The sequence below is a fragment of the Phyllobates terribilis genome, unplaced genomic scaffold (assembly GCF_046119375.1).
Source record: "Phyllobates terribilis strain yellow unplaced genomic scaffold, ASM4611937v1 Scaffold_1__5_contigs__length_1240528914, whole genome shotgun sequence".
NCBI lineage: Eukaryota > Metazoa > Chordata > Amphibia > Anura > Dendrobatidae > Phyllobates > Phyllobates terribilis.
The window spans coordinates 382,509,785-382,530,198 of record NW_027362761.1 but is presented as its reverse complement, the minus strand read 5'-3'; the positions used below and the strand labels follow the sequence as shown (position 1 = coordinate 382,530,198).

Below are 20,414 nucleotides of genomic sequence, written 5' to 3'. Positions count from 1 at the left end.
GTTTTATAATGGTCTTTGGAGCTAGAGACATTTATTAGAAACTATTAATCTAAGCTATAAGCTAAGTTATAAGCTATTTACAAGATAATAAAACCCTTTTAAGAGCATCACAAATAAACTACATCCAAAAGAACATTTTTGGCTTCAGTTTGATCTTCGAACACTAGATGTCGCTGCAGTACAAGTATTGTCACTTAACCATAGAGTTACGTGAGAGCTGGATAGGCCATTAGGCTGGGACGTTCTGTCCTTTTTTCCGGTTGTTTCCTCTGGCTTCCTGTCGGCTCACGCTGTGGCCGCTCCTGTATTTATTTTTTCTTCCTGGTGGATGGAGGTTATAATGGCCGCTGTGTCTGCATTGTGTGCGCGGTAGTGGCCTGCGGTAGGCATGCGGTTACCACGTTCACAGCACTATAGTAAATAATGGCTGAGCTGTGAGGAGAGGGCAGCGGCCATCACCTCCCTGCACATCGTATACAGGAGGGTTAGTGCTGGAGGAGGGCAGAGGGCAGCGGCCATCACCTCCCTGCACATCGTATACAGGAGGGTTAGTGCTGGAGGAGGGCAGCTTCCATCACCTCCCTGTACATAGGTGGGTCAGTGCTGGGGTAGACTGCTGTCACCTCCCTGTACATAGGTGGGTCAGTGCTGGGGTAGACTGCTGTCACCTCCCTGTACATAGGTGGGTCAGTGCTGGGGTAGACTGCTGTCACCTCCCTGTACATAGGTGGGTCAGTGCTGGGGTAGACGGCCTTTACTCCCTGTATATAGGTGGGTCAGTGCTGGGGTAGACTGCCGTCACCTCCCTGTACATAGGTGGGTCTGTGCTGGGGTAGACTGCCGTCACCTCCCTGTACATAGGTGGGTCAATGCTGGGGTAGACTGCTGTCACCTCCCTGTACATAGGTGGGTCAGTGCTGGGGTAGACGGCCTTCACTCCCTATACATAGGTGGGTCAGTGCTGGGGTAGACAGCCTTTACTCCCTGTATATAGGTGGGTCAGTGCTGGGGTAGACGGCCATCACCTCCCTGTACATAGGTGGGTCAGTGCTGGGGTAGACGGCCATCACCTCCCTGTACATAGGTGGGTCAGTGCTGGGGTAGACGGCCATCACCTCCCTGTACATAGGTGGGTCAGTGCTGGGGTAGACGGCCATCACCTCCCTGTACATAGGTGGGTCAGTGCTGGGGTAGATGGCCATCACCTCCTTGTACATAGGAGGGTCAGTGCTGGTGTAGACTTCCTTTACCTGCCTGTACGTAGGAGGGTCAGTGCTGGTGTAGACTTCCTTTACCTGCCTGTACGTAGGAGGGTCAGTGCTGGGGTAGACGGCCATTACTTGCCTATACGTAGGAGGGTCAGTGCTGGGGTAGACGGCCATTACTTGCCTATACGTAGGAGGGTCAGTGCTGGGGTAGACGGCCATTACTTGCCTGTACGTAGAAGGGTCAGTGCTGGGGTAGACGCCCATTACCTGCCTGTACATTGTAGGCAGGGTCAGTGCTTGTAGCTCTCCCCATGGCGTGTAAGTCGAAGGTGGCCCCCAGCGTAGACTTCGACCACAGCTGTTCGGACAGTGTGGAGTACTTGACTCTCAATTTCGGGCCCTTTGAGAGTGTTCATCGCTGGAGAAGACTGCTGCCCTGTGATGAGTTTGTGGGGGCAAGGTAAGCCTGTTACGGCCCAGTCACCCCTCGTGTAATGAGTGATGTGTGCTGTATGTATGGACGGTGTAAAACCTGCAGCTCACAGCACGATCCTACAGTTATAATAGCGTGTTGTAGCAGGGCTGTGGAGTCGGTAAGCCAAACCGCTGACTCCACGACTCTGACTCCCTCCATCATGTTTAAGTGATAAATTTACTGTAGCACAGATTCATCTCAGCTAAAAGTCTAGACCCTTAGATCAGGAATAGGAGAGACATTTATAGGACATTTCATAACTTTCCAAAATTCTTATGAAAAAATATTCCCCACAAACTGCATTGAACTACTGTACCCAATTTACTATATATTTTAGGAGTCGGCCCATTTTATACCGACTCCACCAAAATGGGCTCCGACTCCACAGCCCTCCCTGTGTTGTAGTCTGTGACTAGTGTACCAGGGTTTGTACACACTATCCTGTAACATTCCCACTCATGAGGGCTTTACCATCCCCGTTGACAATTGATCTCCCATCTGCAACTCATTCTATTTCTTACCTCCTATTTAGACCTTTCACAATTTAACTCCCACATGAAGTCGGGAATATCTTGGACCTGAGCTGCCCACAGTTGGTGCAGCATGAATCGGGTGGCAGGTTCCCTCTCTTCTGGCATCTTTCCTTCCTCTTTCACACACAACCCCCATTACTAAAATACAACATCTCATGACCAGATCTGCTCTTCAAATTACAGACCAGTCTCTAATTCTCCCCTTCATCTCTAAACTCCTGGAACACTTGTTCTACCTTCGTTTAATTCTTTATCAGATAGCTCTATTCTTGACCCTTTACAGTCTTTGCATACGCTACAGAAACAGGCTTTAAGAAGCATTTGAACTGGCTTATTATAGTGAACGACCATTCCTAGGAAAGCTTGTTTTCTCGATAATCAGCCAGTCAAAATGGGCAACCAATCACGGTCATTCGTTGGGTGAAATGATTCTAAGCTTGCATACAAACCATTGTTCTAGGCAGCACCTCATCTTGTGTAAACAGAACATGTGCTGCTAAGAATAATGATATTCTATGTGCACATTTTTTGCTCATGGAAAGTTTGGTTGACCTGTCTAAACAGCTATTAAAGGTGTAGTCTCGTGATATTAAAGTTTGCAATTGACTTGCTTTTTCTATCTGCTGTGATTGCTTTTATTTTACATAGAGTACAGCTGGTTTCCAAGGAGACAGACCATTAGAAGCCTGGCCTCTACTTCGCAGCAATTATATTTTAGAAGAGTATTTAAACGGGTTGTCCACTACTCAAACAACCCTTTCTCGATCACTATATTTACCCCATGTAAAATAACAGCTATACTCACCTCCTAGGCAAGCACTGCTCCAGCGATGTTGGGCCCTGGTCTTCTGGTGCTCATGAGACGTTATGTCACATGAGTTCTGCAGCCAATCAGCGACCGGTTCTCTCTCACTTTATTTAGGCAAAACTGACACCCTGAAGAAGTGAAAGCTGCTGCTCTCTGACTTTCTTCCAGATGTCTGATTTGTCCAAAGGAGGTGAGAGTGAAGCGAACACTGATTGGCTGCAGGGCTCGTGTGCCACAACATCATATGAGCCCCGGGAGAACACACCCGTACCCGGAGCTATTATTATTTTACATGGTGAAAATATAGTGATTGAGAAGGGGTTGTCTGAGTATTGGACAACCCCTTTAACTCCTAACATTCCAGTCACCTCTCCAGCACATTGATCTATATACAGCAATTAGCTGCTTACCTCTCCTCCTCAGCTCCTGACTGAGCTTCTGTTATACAACCCCTGGCAAAAATTATGGAATCACCGGGCTCGGAGGATGTTCATTCAGTTGTTTAATGTTGTTGAAAAAAAGCAGATGACAAACATGGCAAAAAACTAAAGTCATTTTAAATGGCAACTTTATGGCTTTAATGAGTGATTCCATAATTTTTTCCCTCTGCTTGGTCTGAAAAAATTACCCTTACCGAGTACCATATTTTTTTTCTTGATTTCTTTTAGTGTTTCTTAAAGCCATAAAGTTGCCATTTGAAATGACTTTAGTTTTGTGCCATGTCTGTGATCTGCTTTTTTTCAACAACATTAAACAACTGAATGAACATCCTCCGAGCCCGGTGATTCCATAATTTTAGCCAGGGGTTGTATATTTTGCAAAATCACAAACCCTTACCTTTTGGCTGCTTTCAAAGCAAGTCTCCCAATTATCTCTCACTTTCCCCAGCCCTGTTATCTCTATATATAAATCTAGTGATAACAGTGTAGAGTCCAGAACAAGCACTGATAGCTGAATGTGGTACAGCGGACTTGTGCTGGGCTGTACAGTTATACTAAGGCTGTGTGCCCACGATGCGTTTTTTAAGCTTTTCCGCAACGGCAGAAACACTTAAAAAACACATGGTAGAAGGCCTGCCATGTTCCCCAATGATAATCCGCATGTGCTGTGCACATGCTGTGGAAATTTCCGCTGCGGATTATCATTGCGGAAAAAAACGCAGCACTACCAATTATTTTGCGGAAGCGCTCCGTTTTCACCGCCATTGACTTGCATTAGAACGCATGGATTACGCTTCACTAGATAAACACATGCGGAATACATGCGTTCAATGTGCGGATGGTACCCGGGTCTAGAGAAGAGGAGACTCTCCTCCGGACCCGGGTACCATAGAAAACTGTAAAAAAAAAAAAGAATAAAATATTATATTTACCTTCTGACGGCCCCCGCTGCGCTTGTCCTCACTTGCCGGCAGCTCGTGATGGACTGAAGGACCTGCGCTGATGTCATAGTCATGTGACGGCAGGTCCTTCAGTGTACTGCGAGCTGCTGGCAAGCGAGGACGGAGCGAAGCAAGACTGCGGGGGCCATCAGAAGGTAAGTATAGATTTATTTTTTTATTTTTTAGCATTCTTTAAGGTCACACTATATAAATCCTTGCCGTTTGCATGGATTTATATAGTGTGACCAAGTTGACAAGCACTTTCCAAGTGATGCTAAAATCGCTTGGAAAGCGCTTGTCAACCCGCATGCGGAAATGCATGTGAAGAACGCTTCACATCCGCATGTCCCTGGCAGGAAAAACGCATGTACAATCCGCATGTACAATCCGCATGTGTTTTTTCTGCCAGGGAGATGCAGAAACGATTATACGCATCTCCTGACATCTCCCTCAGCCGTACAAAATATTAGTGTCTCTAACATCATAGCCTCACTCTATCTGAAGCTTAATCTTTCCAAAACTGAACACCTTGTTTCCTCCTTCTACTAACCTACTTAAACCTGATATTCCTATATATTTGTGCCTCATGTCACAAGTGACTTTGCCCCATAAATTTCAATGTAAGTCATCTGCAAAATCTTTTGTCCATATAGTTTATTTTAGACCTAAGTATTGGGACATCTACACATCGCATCTTTTATGACATGCTGATGTAAATCGATAGGCATTAATACGGACAAATAATATGGAGTTGATAACCCCTTTTGCAGCTAAAACAACTTCCACTCTTCTCAAAAGGTTTTCTACAACATTTTGGAGTGTCTATGGGAATCTTTGGCCATACATCCAGAGGAGCATTTGTGAGGTCAGGCACTGATGCTTGATGAGGTCGCCTGGCTCACAATCTCTGTTCTAGTTCATCCCAGGAGTGTTTTTGGAGGCAGAGACCCTGATTCCATTGACATGTCGCTGCTCTGTTTGCTGTAGTTTTGATAAAATCACTGTTTTGTCGCTATAGGACTAGTAAACCTGCTGCCATGTAGCCCTCCATATTCAAGATCTGAATAACCTTGCCCCCACCCCTTACTGGCAGCTTTCTGTATATCATGGAAGTACACTGAAAGCTGCCAATCAGTGTTGTGGGTGGGGTTATATGGAGCTCAGCATTCAGAGAACTGCTAGATCTGCAGCATAAAAAAGTGATTTTTTTTTTTTTTTTTTTTATCAAAATGACAGCAAACAACCCAGTAAGTGACACATCTCTGGAATCAGTGTTCTACCCCTACATTATGCTGTTGTCAAATGGGGTAGCAAAGACATGATGACAGATGTCCTTTAAGACTTCCCTTCACTGGAAGTAAGGGATGAAGGCCAACCCCTAAAGAATCCCCCCCCCCCCCCCGTATCATGGGTAGGTAATGATCTCTTGGCATTTGCCAAATCCAGATTCATACATCAGAAAGAGAAGTGTGGTCTGTCATTCCACAGAGCAGGTTCCCATCGTCCATTGTTGGGTTATACTTTACACCACTCTAACCTACACTTGGCATTGTGCTTGGTGGTGTAAGGCTGACATGCAGCTGCTCAGCCATGGAAACCTATGCTATGCAGCTCCCAGCTCACAGTTTGTAATGTTAATGCCAGAGGAGGTTTGCAGTTAGTGAGGCAGCAGACTGTTGGTGACAAGGGATGAGCGGACCCTTGAAAGCTCGGCTCTGGTACCAGAACCCAAACGCCATTGAAAACAACGGGGACCTGAACTTTGGAGCAGGAACTTTCTGTCTCTTGTCCGGACTTCCCCCTGGAAGTAACTGTCTGGTAAGAGCACCAAACTTTTAAGTTCGGGTTCGCTCATCTCTATTGGTGACTTTTATGTGTAATGCTCCTCAGCACTCAGCGCCTCTTTGTAATTTTGTGTGGTCTCCACTCTGTGGCTGTGGTTCCTAAGTGTCACCACTTCTTCATAATGGCACTCACAGTTGATCGTGGAATATTTCAGTGGGAAGAAATTTAATGAACTGACTTGTTAGAACAAATGTGTGTAAAGATAGATTGCTGGGGGCCAGATTTTATACACTTGTGGCAATATGACAAATTGAGAAACCTGAATTCTATGATTGATGTGTTCTCATACTTTTGTCTATGTAGTATATTCAGACCTGGAATTGCATAAATCTTTTTAGTCATGGGACTCAATATTTGTTAGTGTGTGGCCCTTGTTGCATTGTAGCCCTAACCTTCATATCTGTTTTTTTTCTTTTCTTTCTTTATACATAAACTGTTGTACCTCTCATCATGTTACTGTAATGTAGTTTTGTAATTGACATTCTTAAAAAAAACAAACAGGGCAGTGTATCTGACCGTCTACTGTCCGTTATCGCACAACTGCTTTTTGTCTTCCGTTATATTCTGTAACAATTGTGCATCTTGAGAAATATGATGAACAGATCAGCGAGGACTAGTGTTGAGCATTCCGATACTGAAATATCGGGTATCGGCCGATATTCGCTGTATCGGAATTCCGATACTTAATTCCGATATTTTTACAGTATCGAATACCGGAATCGGAAGTTCCCATAATGCCTGCGCTCTGCAGTGTCTCTGAAGGATGACAAGCTGGATGGCAGCTCTCAGCTGCGATCCAGCCTGTCATCATAATGCCATCCCAGCGTGAGAGAATTCTCCTGATTATTTAAAAGCCGGCGGGCGGTAAAAAGCCGCCGGCTTTTAAACAATCACACAGCCCCATACTGCTTCCTTTCAGCCTCCCACCCCGATCCTCCGCTCCCCTCGCCACCTCCCATCCCGATCGTAAGTTAGGACCGGGCGGGGAGCACAGCACCAAGGAGCGGGGAGCGAAGGACCCGGGCAGGGAAGCCGGCAGTGAAAAGACTTCACCGCCGGCTTTCCCGTTCTGTGCTGCGCTTTCTCGCCGGTTATTTCAAATGAACAGCTGAGGTATCAGGTGATGCCGATCAGCTGTTCATTTGAAGTAGCCGCGGTGCCCTCAGAGGGTTCATGTGAGTTCATGCTTGACTGCATTGCATGAACTCACATGAACTTTCCCACGGCCGCACAGGTCAGCCTCACCTCCCAGACCATCAGTCCGTCATGATTAGTGTGTGTGCGGTGTCTGTGCGATGTCTGCGAGTGTGTGTGTGTGGTGTGTGCGCGGTGTCTGTGCGATGTCTGGGTGGTGTGTGCGTGCAGGCAGACATAGGCCGATGTGACACTACTGCTCCCATCGGCCTATGTCTGTCCCCCATCCACTCGTGCCAGCAGGATCAGCTCGATGGGAGCAGTAGTTCCCATCAGCCTGATCCTGCTATTTAAATTGCTCTACTGTGTCCCCAATAAATTTTAAATACATGTCATTGGTGGCCAGTGGTTACCTACAATAAATTAGTTCATACATTACCTGTCCCCGCCGATCGCCACCTAAAATAAAGTAAAAAATAAAAAAATACACCTATACTCATCTAGACACCTAATTCCCCGAAGCCATCGATCTCCTGTAATAAAATATAAAATAATAAACCACAACCTTATCCTTACCCCTCCGTAGTAGTCCACGAGTGTCCCACGATGATCTCCAGTTTAGAGCAGCCACATAGAATGTGACCGCTCTGAACCGCTGCCGCCGCTAGAATGACGGGGCCGTAAAGCAGCCCTGTCACTGCATAAGCGGGTTCGCCGGAGTTCAGGCAGCGCTGCTCCGGTTAGCTCCTTTACGGCCCTGCTGTATCGTGAGAAATTCCCAGGGTACAGCAGTGCCGTAAAGGAGGTCTCCGGAGCTGCGCTGCCTGAATGCACTCCGGTGACCTCAGTCAGTGGCTCCCGCTGCCGGGAGCGTACGTGTTCCCGGCAGCGTGAGCTTACAGCAGCCATGCACAGCTGTCACCATCTCCAGATGTGACAGCTGTGCATGGGAGATCAGCGCAGGAACGTGGACAGGTAACTATTTTTTTTTTTTTAGTAAACTAAGAATTAAATAAAATGGTGTGTTTTATTTCAAATAAATAATTTTTTTCTGGGTGTAGTGTGTTTTTTTTTCTTTTTAACACTTTGTAGATTAGTAATGGGGGTGTCTTATAGACGCCCATCATTACTAACCTGGGCTTCATGGCAGCTGGCGCTGACATGAACCCCAACCCTATTACCCCCTGCCACCGCACCAGGGCAGCGTGGAAGAGCGAGGCTAAGTGCCAGAATTGGCGCATCCTATGGATGCGCCATTTCTGGGGCGGCTGACGGCTGGTGTTTCTAGCCTGGGAGGGGGCCAATATTCATGGCACCCTTCCTGGGCTATTAATATCAGCCCCCAGCTGTCTCCCTAGCCTTTGCTAGCTATTAAAATAGGGGGGACCCAACGTTATTTTTTTTGGGGGGGTCCCCCATTTTAATAGCTAGTAAAGGCTAGGTATTCAACTGGGGGCTGATATTAGTAGCCTGGGAAGCTCCGTGGGTATTACCCCCTTCCCAGGCTTCAAACATCTGCCCCAGCCGTCGGCTTAACCTCCGCTAGAGACTAAAATTATGGGGGATCCCACGCCAATTTTTTTTTTAATAAATCCTTTATTTTAACACTAAATGACATTTGAGGAGTTAATAAAGATGCAGTCCCTAAATTATTATTTATTTTTTAATTAATTTTTCCCAAAAATTTTGATGTGGGCTTTGCCATATTTTTGTATGCCAGCCAGGTACAGCATCCAGCTTCTATGAACGCGCCATTTTCCGGGGTGGCTGCGGACTGCAATTTGCAGCGGGTGGGGCCCAGAAAGCTTGGGCCTCCCTGCGCTGCAGATTCAATCCCCCAGCTGCCTAGTTGTACCTGGCTGGACACAAAAATAGGGAGAAGCCCCACGTATTTTTTTTTTTTTTTTTTTTAGTATTTCATGAAATTCATGAAATAATTTAAAAAAAATTTATGTGGGGCTTCGCCCTATATTTGTGTCCAGCCAGGTAGAGCAGGCAGGAACGGGCAGCCCCCAACCACCAGCTGCCTATTTGTACCTGGCCGGACACAACAATATAGGGAAGCCCTTTTTTTCTTAATTATTTCATGAAATTCATGAAATAATTTAAAAAAAAAAAATACGTAGAGCTTCGCCCTATTTTTGTGTCCAGCCAGGTACAACTAGGCAGCTGGGGACTGGAATCTGCAGCGCAGGGAGGCCCAAGCTTTCTGGGCCCCACCCGCTGCAAATTGCAGTCCGCAGCCACCCCGGAAAATGGCACGTTCATAGAAGCGCCATCTTCTAGCGCTGTACCCAACTCATCCAGGGCCCTGGTGCGGTGGCTCACTGGGTAATAAAGGGGTTAGGGCCAGCTTGGCATTATCAGCTGGCCCTAAGCCCGAAATTCATGGGGTCACTCCAATATTAGACATGACCGCCATGAATTTCTAGTAAAGTATTTAAAAAAAAAAACACACAACACCCAGAATAAAGTCCTTTAATTGAAATAAACACACAATTCTTTATTGTTCTAAATTAAACCATACTTACCATCACGCCCATTCCAGCTGAAGCCAACGATCTCCTGCAATAAAAGAAAAATAATAAACCAACCTCATCCTTACCTTTCCATGGTTCCCAGGACAGCTTCAGCTCTGCTACATCGAGATGACAGGCTGGACCTGCAGAACGCTGCCATTCAGCCTGTCATCCCGCGGACACTGAGAAGCGCAGGCATGCTTGCACTCCTCAGTATCAGGCTGTGACGGCATCCCGATGAGCTGAGTCTCTCACGCTCACCGCATGCGCAGGAGAATTCTCCCACGCTGTCAGTGACGTGCATGAGGTGAGCTGAGTTCATTGTCGGCTCATCTGGATGCCGTCACAGCCAGACACTGAGGAGCGCAAGCATGCCTGCGCTTCTCAGTGTCTGCGGGATGACAGGCTGGATGGCAGTGTTCTGCTGCGGTCCAGCCTGTCATCTCGATGTAGCAGAGTTGAAGCTGTCCTGGGAGCCATGGGAAGGTAAGGATGAGGTTGCTTTATTATTTTTCTTTTATTGCAGGAGATCGTTGGCTTCAGCTGGAATGGGCGTGACGGTAAGTATGATTTAATTTAGAACAATAAAGAATTGTGTGTTTATTTCAATTAAAGGATTTTATTCTGGGTGTTTGTGTTTTTTTTAACTTTGACTATGGGGTTAGTAATGGGGGTGTCTTATAGACGCCCTCTCCATTACTAACCTGGGCTTGATGTCAGCTGGCATTATAAGCTGACATCAACCCCAACCCCATTACCCCACTGCCACCGCTACAGGGCAGTGGGAAGAGCGAGGCTAAGTGCCAGAATTGGCGCATCCTATGGATGCGCCATTTCTGGGGCGGCTGACGGCTGGTGTTTCTAGCCTGGGAGGGGGCCAATATTCATGGCACCCTTCCTGGGCTATTAATATCAGCCCCCAGCTGTCTGCCTAGCCTTTGCTAGCTATTAAAATAGGGGGGACCCCACGTCATTTTTGGGGGGTCCCCCATTTTAATAGCTAGTAAAGGCTAGGTATTCAGCTGGGGGCTGATATTAGTAGCCTGGGAAGCTCCGTGGGTATTACCCCCTTCCCAGGCTTCAAACATCTGCCCCAGTCGTCTGCTTAACCTCCGCTAGAGACTAAAATTACGGGGAACCCCACGCCAATTTTTTTTTTAATAAATCCTTTATTTTAAATGACAAGTACAGTAATCAACACTGTCACTGTACTTCATATATATGTGACTGACATGTTTCTATCTATCTAATCTATGTGTGATTCTCTATTCTTTCTATTCTAAATTGTTGGGTACCGCTGCTGAATTGCCGGCCGGCTTTTTTAAAGAGACGGTGCATGAAAACACTAATATTTTTTTTAATAAATCCTTTACACTAAATGACAAGTACAGTAAGCAACACTGTCACTGTACTTCATATATATGTGACTGACATGTTTCTATCTATCTAATCTATGTGTGATTCTCTATTCTTTCTATTCTAAATTGTCGGGTACCGCTGCTGAATTGCCGGCCGGCTTTTTTAAAGAGACGGTGCATGAAAACACTAATATTTTTTTTAATAAATCCTTTACACTAAATGACAAGTACAGTAAGCAACACTATCACTGTACTTCATATATATGTGACTGACAAGTTTCTATCTATCTAATCTATGTGTGACGCTCTATTCTTTCTGTTCTAAATTGTCGGGTACCGGTGTATGCCGCTGCTGAATTGCCGGCTTTTCATGTTTCACTGTGAGCACTGTTCCCATCGATTTGGGCAACCACCTCCCCCCAATACATTCTACATTATTGTTAGTTGTTTTACTTCATGTAGAATTAACCTACAAGGAAAGAAAGGGTTTATTTTCATTCCGATATTTGTGTTCCATTGACTTGCATTGGTTTCCGGTATCGGAATCGGCGATATCCGATACTTTTTGGGTATCGGCCCTATCCAATCCGATCCGATATTTCCTGATATCGGAAGGTATCGCTCAACACTAGCGAGGACACAAACAGAGAAGACCAGAGTCTACCAGCCATAGTTATCGGCATCAGTCCCGGCAGATCTATTTCCAGTCTGTGTTCGACACAGGAAATAGTTTCTATGTCTGCCAAACCTGCCAGCCATCAATTGTTTTTTGGAAGGAGCTCCCCATTTGCAGATGTCAGGGGAGAGAAACATTGACAGCTGGATTTTATTTTGCCCGATTCTTTTACTCTTAGAGTTGATAAGTCACCCACTGCCTCTCGTGTTTGAGTATGGGGAACGGGAGAGAGAGTTGTCTGCAAATATGTTTGGTGAGCAAAAGACACAAATGACAAACGCCATGATGAGTGGATTTATTGCCCTTCAGGAACAGACCTGTTATATGTTCATTACTGAACCATGTGAAGAAGCCCTAGGTGCCCACATCCTTGTGTTCATTCTGTGTTTTACAGACGGAGTAAACATACAGTTGTAGCTTACAAGGATGCCATTTACGTCTTTGGAGGTGATAACGGGTAAGTGACATTCTGCTTTTTTTTTTAAATCTTAATTTTCAAGGTTATTTAAGTATAGACTAATAAGGCAAGTAGTAGAGTGTGTTTGTGTGTGTGTGTATATATACATTCACACACACACACAAAGATAACACAAGTAAACACAAAATGCAGTTTTTAAATGAAGGTCTTTATTACGGGAAAAAGAAATCCAAACCTACAGGGCCCTGTGTGAAAAAAGTGAGAGCCCCCTAAACCTAACAACTGGTTGGGCTCCCTTAGCAGAAACAACTGCCTTAACGTGTTTGCGGTAACTGCCAATGAGTCTTTTACAACGCTCTGGAGGAATTTTGGCCCACTCATCTTTGCAAAATTGTTGTAATTCAGCCACATTGGAGGGTTTCCAAGCATGAACCGCTTTTTTAAGGTCATGCCACCCACAGCATCTCAAATGGATTAAGGTCAGGATTTTGACTAGGCCACTCCAAAGTCTTAATTTTTCTTAAGCCATTCAGAGGTGGACTTGCTGGTGTGCATTGTCCTGCTGCATAACCCAAGTGTGCTTCAGCTTGAGGTCATGAACAGATGGCTGGACATTCTCCTTTAGGATTTTTTTGGTAGATGGCAGAATTCATTGTTCCATTTACCACAGCTAGTCTTCCAGGTCCTGAAGCAGCAAAACAGCCCCAGACCATTACACTACCACCACCATATTTTACTATTGGTATGATGTTGTGTTAGTCTACGCCAGATGTATTGGGACATACACCTTCCAAAAAGTTCAGTTTTTGTCAAACCACAGAGTATTCTCCCAAAAGTCTTGCAAATCATCAAGATGTTTTCTGGCAAAACTGAGGCAAGCCTTTATGTTCTTTATGCTCAGCAGTGGTTTTCGTCTTGGAACTCTGCCATGCATGCCATTTTTGCCCAGTCTCTTTCTTATGGTGAAGTCATGAACACTGACCTTAACAGAGGCAAGAAAGGCCTGCAGTTCTTTGGATGTTGTTGTGGGGTTTTTTGTGACCTCTTGGATGAGTCGTCGCTGTGCTCTTGAGGTAATTTTGGTCGGCCGGCTGGCCACGCCTGGGAAGGTTCACCACTGTTCCATGTTTTCGGTATTTGTGGATAATGGCTCTCACTGTAGTTCACGGAGTCCCAAAGCTTACTTTTTTTTAAACTTTTTCTCATTTGTTCCTGAATTTATTTGGATCGCAGCATGATGTCTGAACTCAGCTTTCCAAAGATGTGATAAACCACAGTTAATTTATGTTTTAAGGGGGGGGCAGTCATTTTTTTCACACAGGGCCCTGTAGGTTTGGATTTCTTTTTCTCTTAATTTTGTGTTTACTTGTGTTATCTTTGTCTAATATTTACATTTGTTTTGTGATCTGAAATATTTAAGTGTGACAAACATGCAAAAGAATAAGAAAAAAAAAATATATATATATATAAGTACAGACCAAAAGTTTGGACACACCTTATTTAAAGATTTTTCTGTATTTTCATGACTATGAAAATTGTACATTCACACTGAAGGCATCAAAACTATGAATTAACACATGTGGAATTATATACTTAACAAAAAAGTGTGAAACAACTGAAAATATGTCTTATATTCTAGGTTCTTCAAAGTAGCCACCTTTTGCTTTGATGACTGCTTTGCACACTCTTGGCATTCTCTTGATGAGCTTCAAGAGGTAGTCACCGGAAATGATTTTCACTTCACAGGTGTGCCCTGTCAGGTTTAATAAGTGGGATTTCTTGCCTTATAAATGGGGTTGGTGCCACCAGTTGTGTTGTGCAGAAGTCAGGTGGATACACAGCTGATAGTCCTACTGAATAGACTGTTAGAATTTGTATTATGGCAAGAAAAAAGCAGCTAAGTAAAGAAAAGCGAGTGGCCATCATTACTTTAAGAAATGAAGGTCAGTCAGTGCGAAAAATTGGGCAAACTTTGAAAGTGTCCCCAAGTGCAGTTGCAAAAACCATCAAGCGCTACAAAGAAACTGGCTCACATGAGGACCACCCCAGGAAAGGAAGACCAAGAGTCACCTCTGCTTCTGAGGATAAGTTTATCCGAGTCACCAGCCTTAGAAATCGCAGGTTAACAGCAGCTCAGATTAGAGACCAGGTCAATGCCACACAGAGTTCTAGCAGCAGACACATCTCTACAACAACTGTTAAGAGGAGACTTTGTGCAGCAGGCCTTCATGGTAAAATAGCTGCTAGGAAACCACTGCTAAGGACAGGCAACAAGCAGAAGAGATTTGTTTGGGCTAAAGAACACAAGGAATGGACATTAGACCAGTGGAAATCTGTGCTTTGGTCTGATGAGTCCAAATTTGAGATCTTTGGTTCCAACCAGCGTGTCTTTGTGCGACGCAGAAAAGGTGAACGGATAGACTCTGCATGCCTGGTTCCCACCGTGAAGCATGGAGGAGGAGGTGTGATGGTGTGGGGGTGCTTTGCTGGTGACACTGTTGGGGATTTATTCAAAATTGAAGGCATACTGAACCAGCATGGCTACCACAGCATCTTGCAGCGGCATGCTATTCCATCCGGTTTGCGTTTAGTTGGACCATCATTTATTTTTCAACAGGACAATGACCCAAACACACCTCCTGGCTGTGTAAGGGCTATCTGACCAAGGAGAGTATGGGGTGCTACGCCAGATGACCTGGCCTCCACAGTCACCAGACCTGAACCCAATCGAGATGGTTTGGGGTGAGCTGGACCGCAGAGTGATGGCAAAAGGGCCAACAAGTGCTAAGCATCTCTGGGAACTCCTTCAAGATTGTTGGAAGACCATTTCTGGTGACTACCTCTTGAAGCTCATCAAGAGAATGCCAAGAGTGTGCAAAGCAGTCATCAAAGCAAAAGGTGGCTACTTTGAAGAACCTAGAATATAAGACATATTTTCAGTTGTTTCACACTTTTTTGTTAAGTATATAATTCCACATGTGTTAATTCATAGTTTTGATGCCTTCAGTGTGAATGTACAATTTTCATAGTCAAGAAAAAGCTTTAAATGAGAAGGTATGTCCAAACTTTTGGTCTGTACTGTATATATATGAATATGATATCTTGGCTGATTTCTTTAGTGTGTGTCTAATTAACTCAGATGTTGCCAAAAAAATATCAGAGAGAATCTCTCTCTCTCTCTCTCTCTCTCTCTTTCTCTTTCTCTTTCTCTTTCTCTTTCTCTTTCTCTTTCTCTTTCTCTTTCTCTTTCTCTCTCTCTCTCTCTCTCTCTCTCTCTCTCTCTCTCTCTCTCTCTTTCTCTTTCTCTTTCTCTTTCTCTTTCTCTTTCTCTTTCTCTTTCTCTTTCTCTTTCTCTTTCTCTTTCTCTCTCTCTCTCTCTCTCTCTCTCTCTCTCTCTCTCTCTCTCTCTCTCTCTCTCTCTCTCTCTCTCTCTCTCTTCTCTCTTTCTCTCTCTCTCTCTCTCTCTTTCTTTCTTTCTTTCTTTCTTTCTTTCTTTCTTTCTTTCTTTCTTTCTTTCTTTCTTTCTTTCTTTCTTTCTTTCTCTCTCTCTCTTTCTCTCTCTCTTTCTCTCTCTCTCTGCACATAAGGAAAGAGACATAGCGAATCAAAAATACTATACTACATTTCTAATTGGAGGGATTTGCTAATATTATTATTATTATTATTACACCTACTACATATTGGGATAGGATCTTGGAGATGGGAATACCCCTTTAAGTGCCTGGGTCCCAGAAATGTAATGCTGCTTTTAGAATCCATCCCCTGCCGCTTGCTGTGTTCTGCTGGACTTTATACATTAGGTGGCACACTGAGGGCATGGACTGTCCATATGATCAGTCTGTTTGAATTAGGAAATGAAAGCCAGGGGAACCCCGAATCGGGTTTCACTTGGCCCTGGAGTTATAGTTTTATGATATTTATTATTTTAGTATTAGACGATTCTAAATAGATATCGAATCGTTCTAGTCCTAGTGTAATCATTATTGCTTTGGTTCTCACCCTTATTATCTGGTCCATATATTAAATCACTAAGATAATAGCGCAGACTATGATGTGGATGGGTATAAAACCCTCTCGGGTCATTGGCTCAGCGTCCTGCAAAAGGACAAAAGGCTCACACCAGAAAGGCCCAGAAGTGATGCAGGGGTGAATAAAGGACCGCACACTTTTTCACTTAGACGTTTGGATGCTGCTTCATTTCTGTTCATATGTTATTTATCTTCATTCAAAATAAAGGTCAATAGACTGAAATATAGTAATAAACAGCAGCAAATAAAACATTTGAAGATTGTGAAACAATGGGCAGCATGGCGGCTCAGTGGTTAGCACTGCAGCCTTGTAGCACTGGGGTCCTGGGTTTAAGTCCCACCAAGGACAACATCTGCAAGGAGTTTGTATGTTCTCCCCGTGTTTGTGCGGGTTTCCTCCAAGTTCTCCGGTTTCCTCCCACACTCCAAAGATAAAAGATGGAATTTAGATTGTGAGCCCCGATGGGGACAGCAATGATATTGTCTGTAAAGTGCGAAGGAATATAATGGCGCTATATAAGCAAAGCAAAATAAATAGCTGAGATTTTTAGATATCTGCATGTGGTTTTACAAAATGTCAGAACAGCACAGAATCACTTGCCATCTCCCTGTTTTAGGTGCCAAATAATGCCAGTGTGTTTATACATTGCTTTGGTCTTTAGAGAATGTAGCAAAGGTTTCCGATGTAAATAAGATGGATGAGAGCTGGGATTCAGTATAAATACTTATTGGAAAGAAATTCGCTCAGCTCTTCCTACTTTATATGGAGTGTCTGATGAGGGAATGTGTATTCATTCATCCTTTATAATTAACAGGAAGAACATGTTGAATGACTTGCTGCGATTTGATGTGAAGGACTGCTCCTGGTGCAGGTACAGCGTGTGATCATAACCCCAATACTTTCCTGCTCAGGGTTGGAGATCTTTCCACTTTGATATTTAAGTATTGCATGCCCATACTCTGCTCAGATTTTCTGTAGGTAAATCTGAGACCTGTGAACATCCTTGACCTTATATTGTTTTGTCTTTCAAAAAGGGCTTTTACTACAGGAACTCCCCCAGCACCAAGATACCACCATTCTGCCGTAGTCTATGGAAGCAGCATGTTTGTGTTTGGTGAGTAGCCTGACAATGGGGAAATATGATTTTTACAGTACATTGGAATATCTTGAATGTTTTTTTACTAGTGACTTTTGTCATTTACAACTACTACCCTGACATCTAACTAGGGTTTGTCTACTAGGCGGCTATACTGGGGACATCTACTCCAATTCCAACCTGAAGAATAAGAATGATCTTTTTGAGTACAAGTTTGGGACTGGTCTCTGGACAGAATGGAAAATTGAAGGAAGGTTAGTAGATATTAAAACACAGAGGCAGCAAAGCCACAGATGCATATATGTTTAATGTCAAATTAGTCAGATAAAACTGCATATATTATACACACATACTGTTGTGAAAGTGAACTGTCCCCTCCCAGCCATCACCTAATGCACCATTTGTGGCTGGTGTCCTATGGTGCATTTGGACATGCCGGTTTTATATCTATATAAAAGTTTGCTGCCCATTTACTATCACCAAACTATGATGACCTCTACTATGATCATTCTGTCTTCTTACAGTATAATGTTATTAGCTGCACATCCCACAAGAAGTTATAACCATGATTTTTTTTGGCTAGCATAAGTGACTTTATTTTATAGTAGACTTCATTAAAATTTTAACCAATATTCGGCAAGAGTTGTTCAGTCAAAAATAGTTTAGTAGTTACTAATAAATCACCTTGTTCTTAGTCCTTGCTCTTATGCAATGTTGTCTATGCAATAAATGATACTTTTAAATCCTAGCACCTACTGTATTTCCGGGAGAGATGAGCATTGTGATGAGCAGGGCCAGTTTCTTAATGTTTTACTTTACAGTATAACTAGATACATCCAGGTATATACCAAGTGGTCTCTTCTCTTTGAATAGACAAGGAATGTATTTCATGGTCAGTAGCTATACAAGCACTTACAGGTTTGTCATTATATACAAGACAATGATTAATGGCTGACATGTTTTATCAGTGTTTTTCTGGTCTTTGTATTGCTATCTTGCGATAAGAGATCTGTTAGCTACTATGTGTATTAACCAAACATTTAGGAATCATCTTTTAGGACTTTTTTAGGCCTAGGACCAGGGATTGCCCAATTAAATATTTACCAGATACTTTTCTTTGTGTCATGTAGTATCACCCTCATTTTTATCTGTTTAGGGATGATTACATTGTGAATGGATGGATTTGGAGTATGAGGTCTACTTTTACTAGAGATATCATTAAAGGGGCATTTGCACGGCAAGGTAATCGTGAAGGAGCGTTGTTATAAACGCTTGTTTCACTATTATCTTATATTATTGATATGATCTTATCGTGTAAACAGGCTGCCGATCACCTGATGAACGAGCAAAATGCTTGTTCGGTGGGTGAAATCTTTTGTGCATCTTAAAATATCATCTTTCTCAGTGATGTATCATCCTGTGTGAACAGGACTCACTGCTGAGAACTTGGCAGCCTACGAGTGATTTGGTATAGATCGCTCACTGCGTATTGTTTACTTTGGTCTGCCCATGTAACAGGCAATCAAATGACCACCGATCAGTAAAAAATCACCGTCCGGTGGTCGTGCGGTGCCGTCGATCCTGTAAATGAACCTTAACTGACCTGATATCTATTTCTTTCAGATTACCAGTGGCTCGGTCAGCGCATGGAGCTACAGTATACAATGATAAGCTATGGATTTTTGCGGGCTATGATGGAAATGCAAGGTACTTAAGCAATGTTTGATGCTTGTGAAATGGTATAACGGAGACAGCATCCTATAAAAAATATGAAACTAACAAGGGTACAAAATCAATTAGAGTATGAACAGAATGAGAGGGTAACATTTTGAAGATCTGAGAGGTAAATGATTGTAGCACGTGATTGGGTTGTCCACAACTTAGATATGTATGATCTCTCCTTAGGATAGGTGAGTAATATCAGATCTCTGGAGGTCCGATACTTGGCATTCCCACTGATCAGCTGTTATCCGCTTTGCTGGCGGCCGGATGTATACAGTGCACAGAGCAGAGCCAAGACCCTCAGTTGGATAGGAGCTGAGCTGCAGTTCTTGGCAACAGCAACTGAAGCGTACAAGGCTGAGCTGCTCCGTACACCATTTACATCCTGTCACCGCTCAAGATGATAACACCTGATGTGTGGGAGTGCCAGGTGTCAAAACCCCACAGATCTGATATTGCTTACCTATCCCATGGACAGGTCATGAATATTAAACTACTTGACAGAGTATATGAAAACACAGTATGAATGTAATTAGCGATAAATGCCAACTTCCAATTTTTCATGATACAGGCTTTCATCATACTCTATAGCAGGTTATCTACGTTCGTGCTTACTTGTATTTTTCAATTAGGTTGAATGACATGTGGACCATCAGTTTGCAAGATCGAGAGGCCGCAGCTTGGGAAGAGGTAAAATGAAAACTATTGATTATAGCTGTTAAATGGATTGATCAAGACTTACATATTGATGACTGATCCAAAGGATCTGGCCAACATCTGGCACCTCCACAGACCATCTGTTTGCTGATGTTGGACCCCCACTGAGCAGGTGTTTGCAGGTAAGTGGGGGTCCAACACCAATCTGATGTTGATGACCTATCCTAAAATCCCCCATACACAATAGATGTCAGATGAATAGCACAGGTCTGCAAAAAATAAAATTTCAAGAGCTCTTTTGGTTATTCCACGTAATATTTGTTTTTTGGTGCGGTGAATCCGAAAATGACCTCCTTTTTGTCATAGGACATCACGTTTCCTGACAATTTAGGTAACCATGTTAAATAAGGCAATACCGCGAAATAAATTAAAATAGACTTAGAAAATTATTTTTTTATTACAAATTTTTCATGAAAATCATTTTTCAGCTGAAATGAGCTCCCTAATACTCACTAAAATTGATTTTTTTTTTTCCCTGTGAGGCTCCTCTTGGTA

The 20,414-nt window shown here is 43.6% G+C and overlaps 1 protein-coding gene across 2 annotated transcripts in view; it reads left to right on the top strand.

The window, feature by feature from the left end:
* The first annotated feature begins 241 nt into the window (after positions 1–241).
* The window catches only part of LZTR1 (leucine zipper like post translational regulator 1), a 65,327-nt gene continuing 45,154 nt past the window's right edge, over positions 242–20,414 (top strand). Inside the window, exons 1-8 of one of the 2 annotated variants that reach the window (XM_073676452.1) lie at positions 242–950; positions 1,040–1,668; positions 12,332–12,394; positions 17,199–17,255; positions 17,419–17,498; positions 17,626–17,734; positions 19,104–19,187; positions 19,835–19,892. In XM_073676452.1, the coding sequence (XP_073532553.1) occupies positions 1,520–1,668; positions 12,332–12,394; positions 17,199–17,255; positions 17,419–17,498; positions 17,626–17,734; positions 19,104–19,187; positions 19,835–19,892 (600 nt within the window). In that variant the 5' untranslated portion in view covers positions 242–950; positions 1,040–1,519. Of the gene's footprint in view, positions 1,669–12,331; positions 12,395–17,198; positions 17,256–17,418; positions 17,499–17,625; positions 17,735–19,103; positions 19,188–19,834; positions 19,893–20,414 lie in introns of both variants that reach the window. The other variant, XM_073676448.1, reaches the window with a different exon arrangement.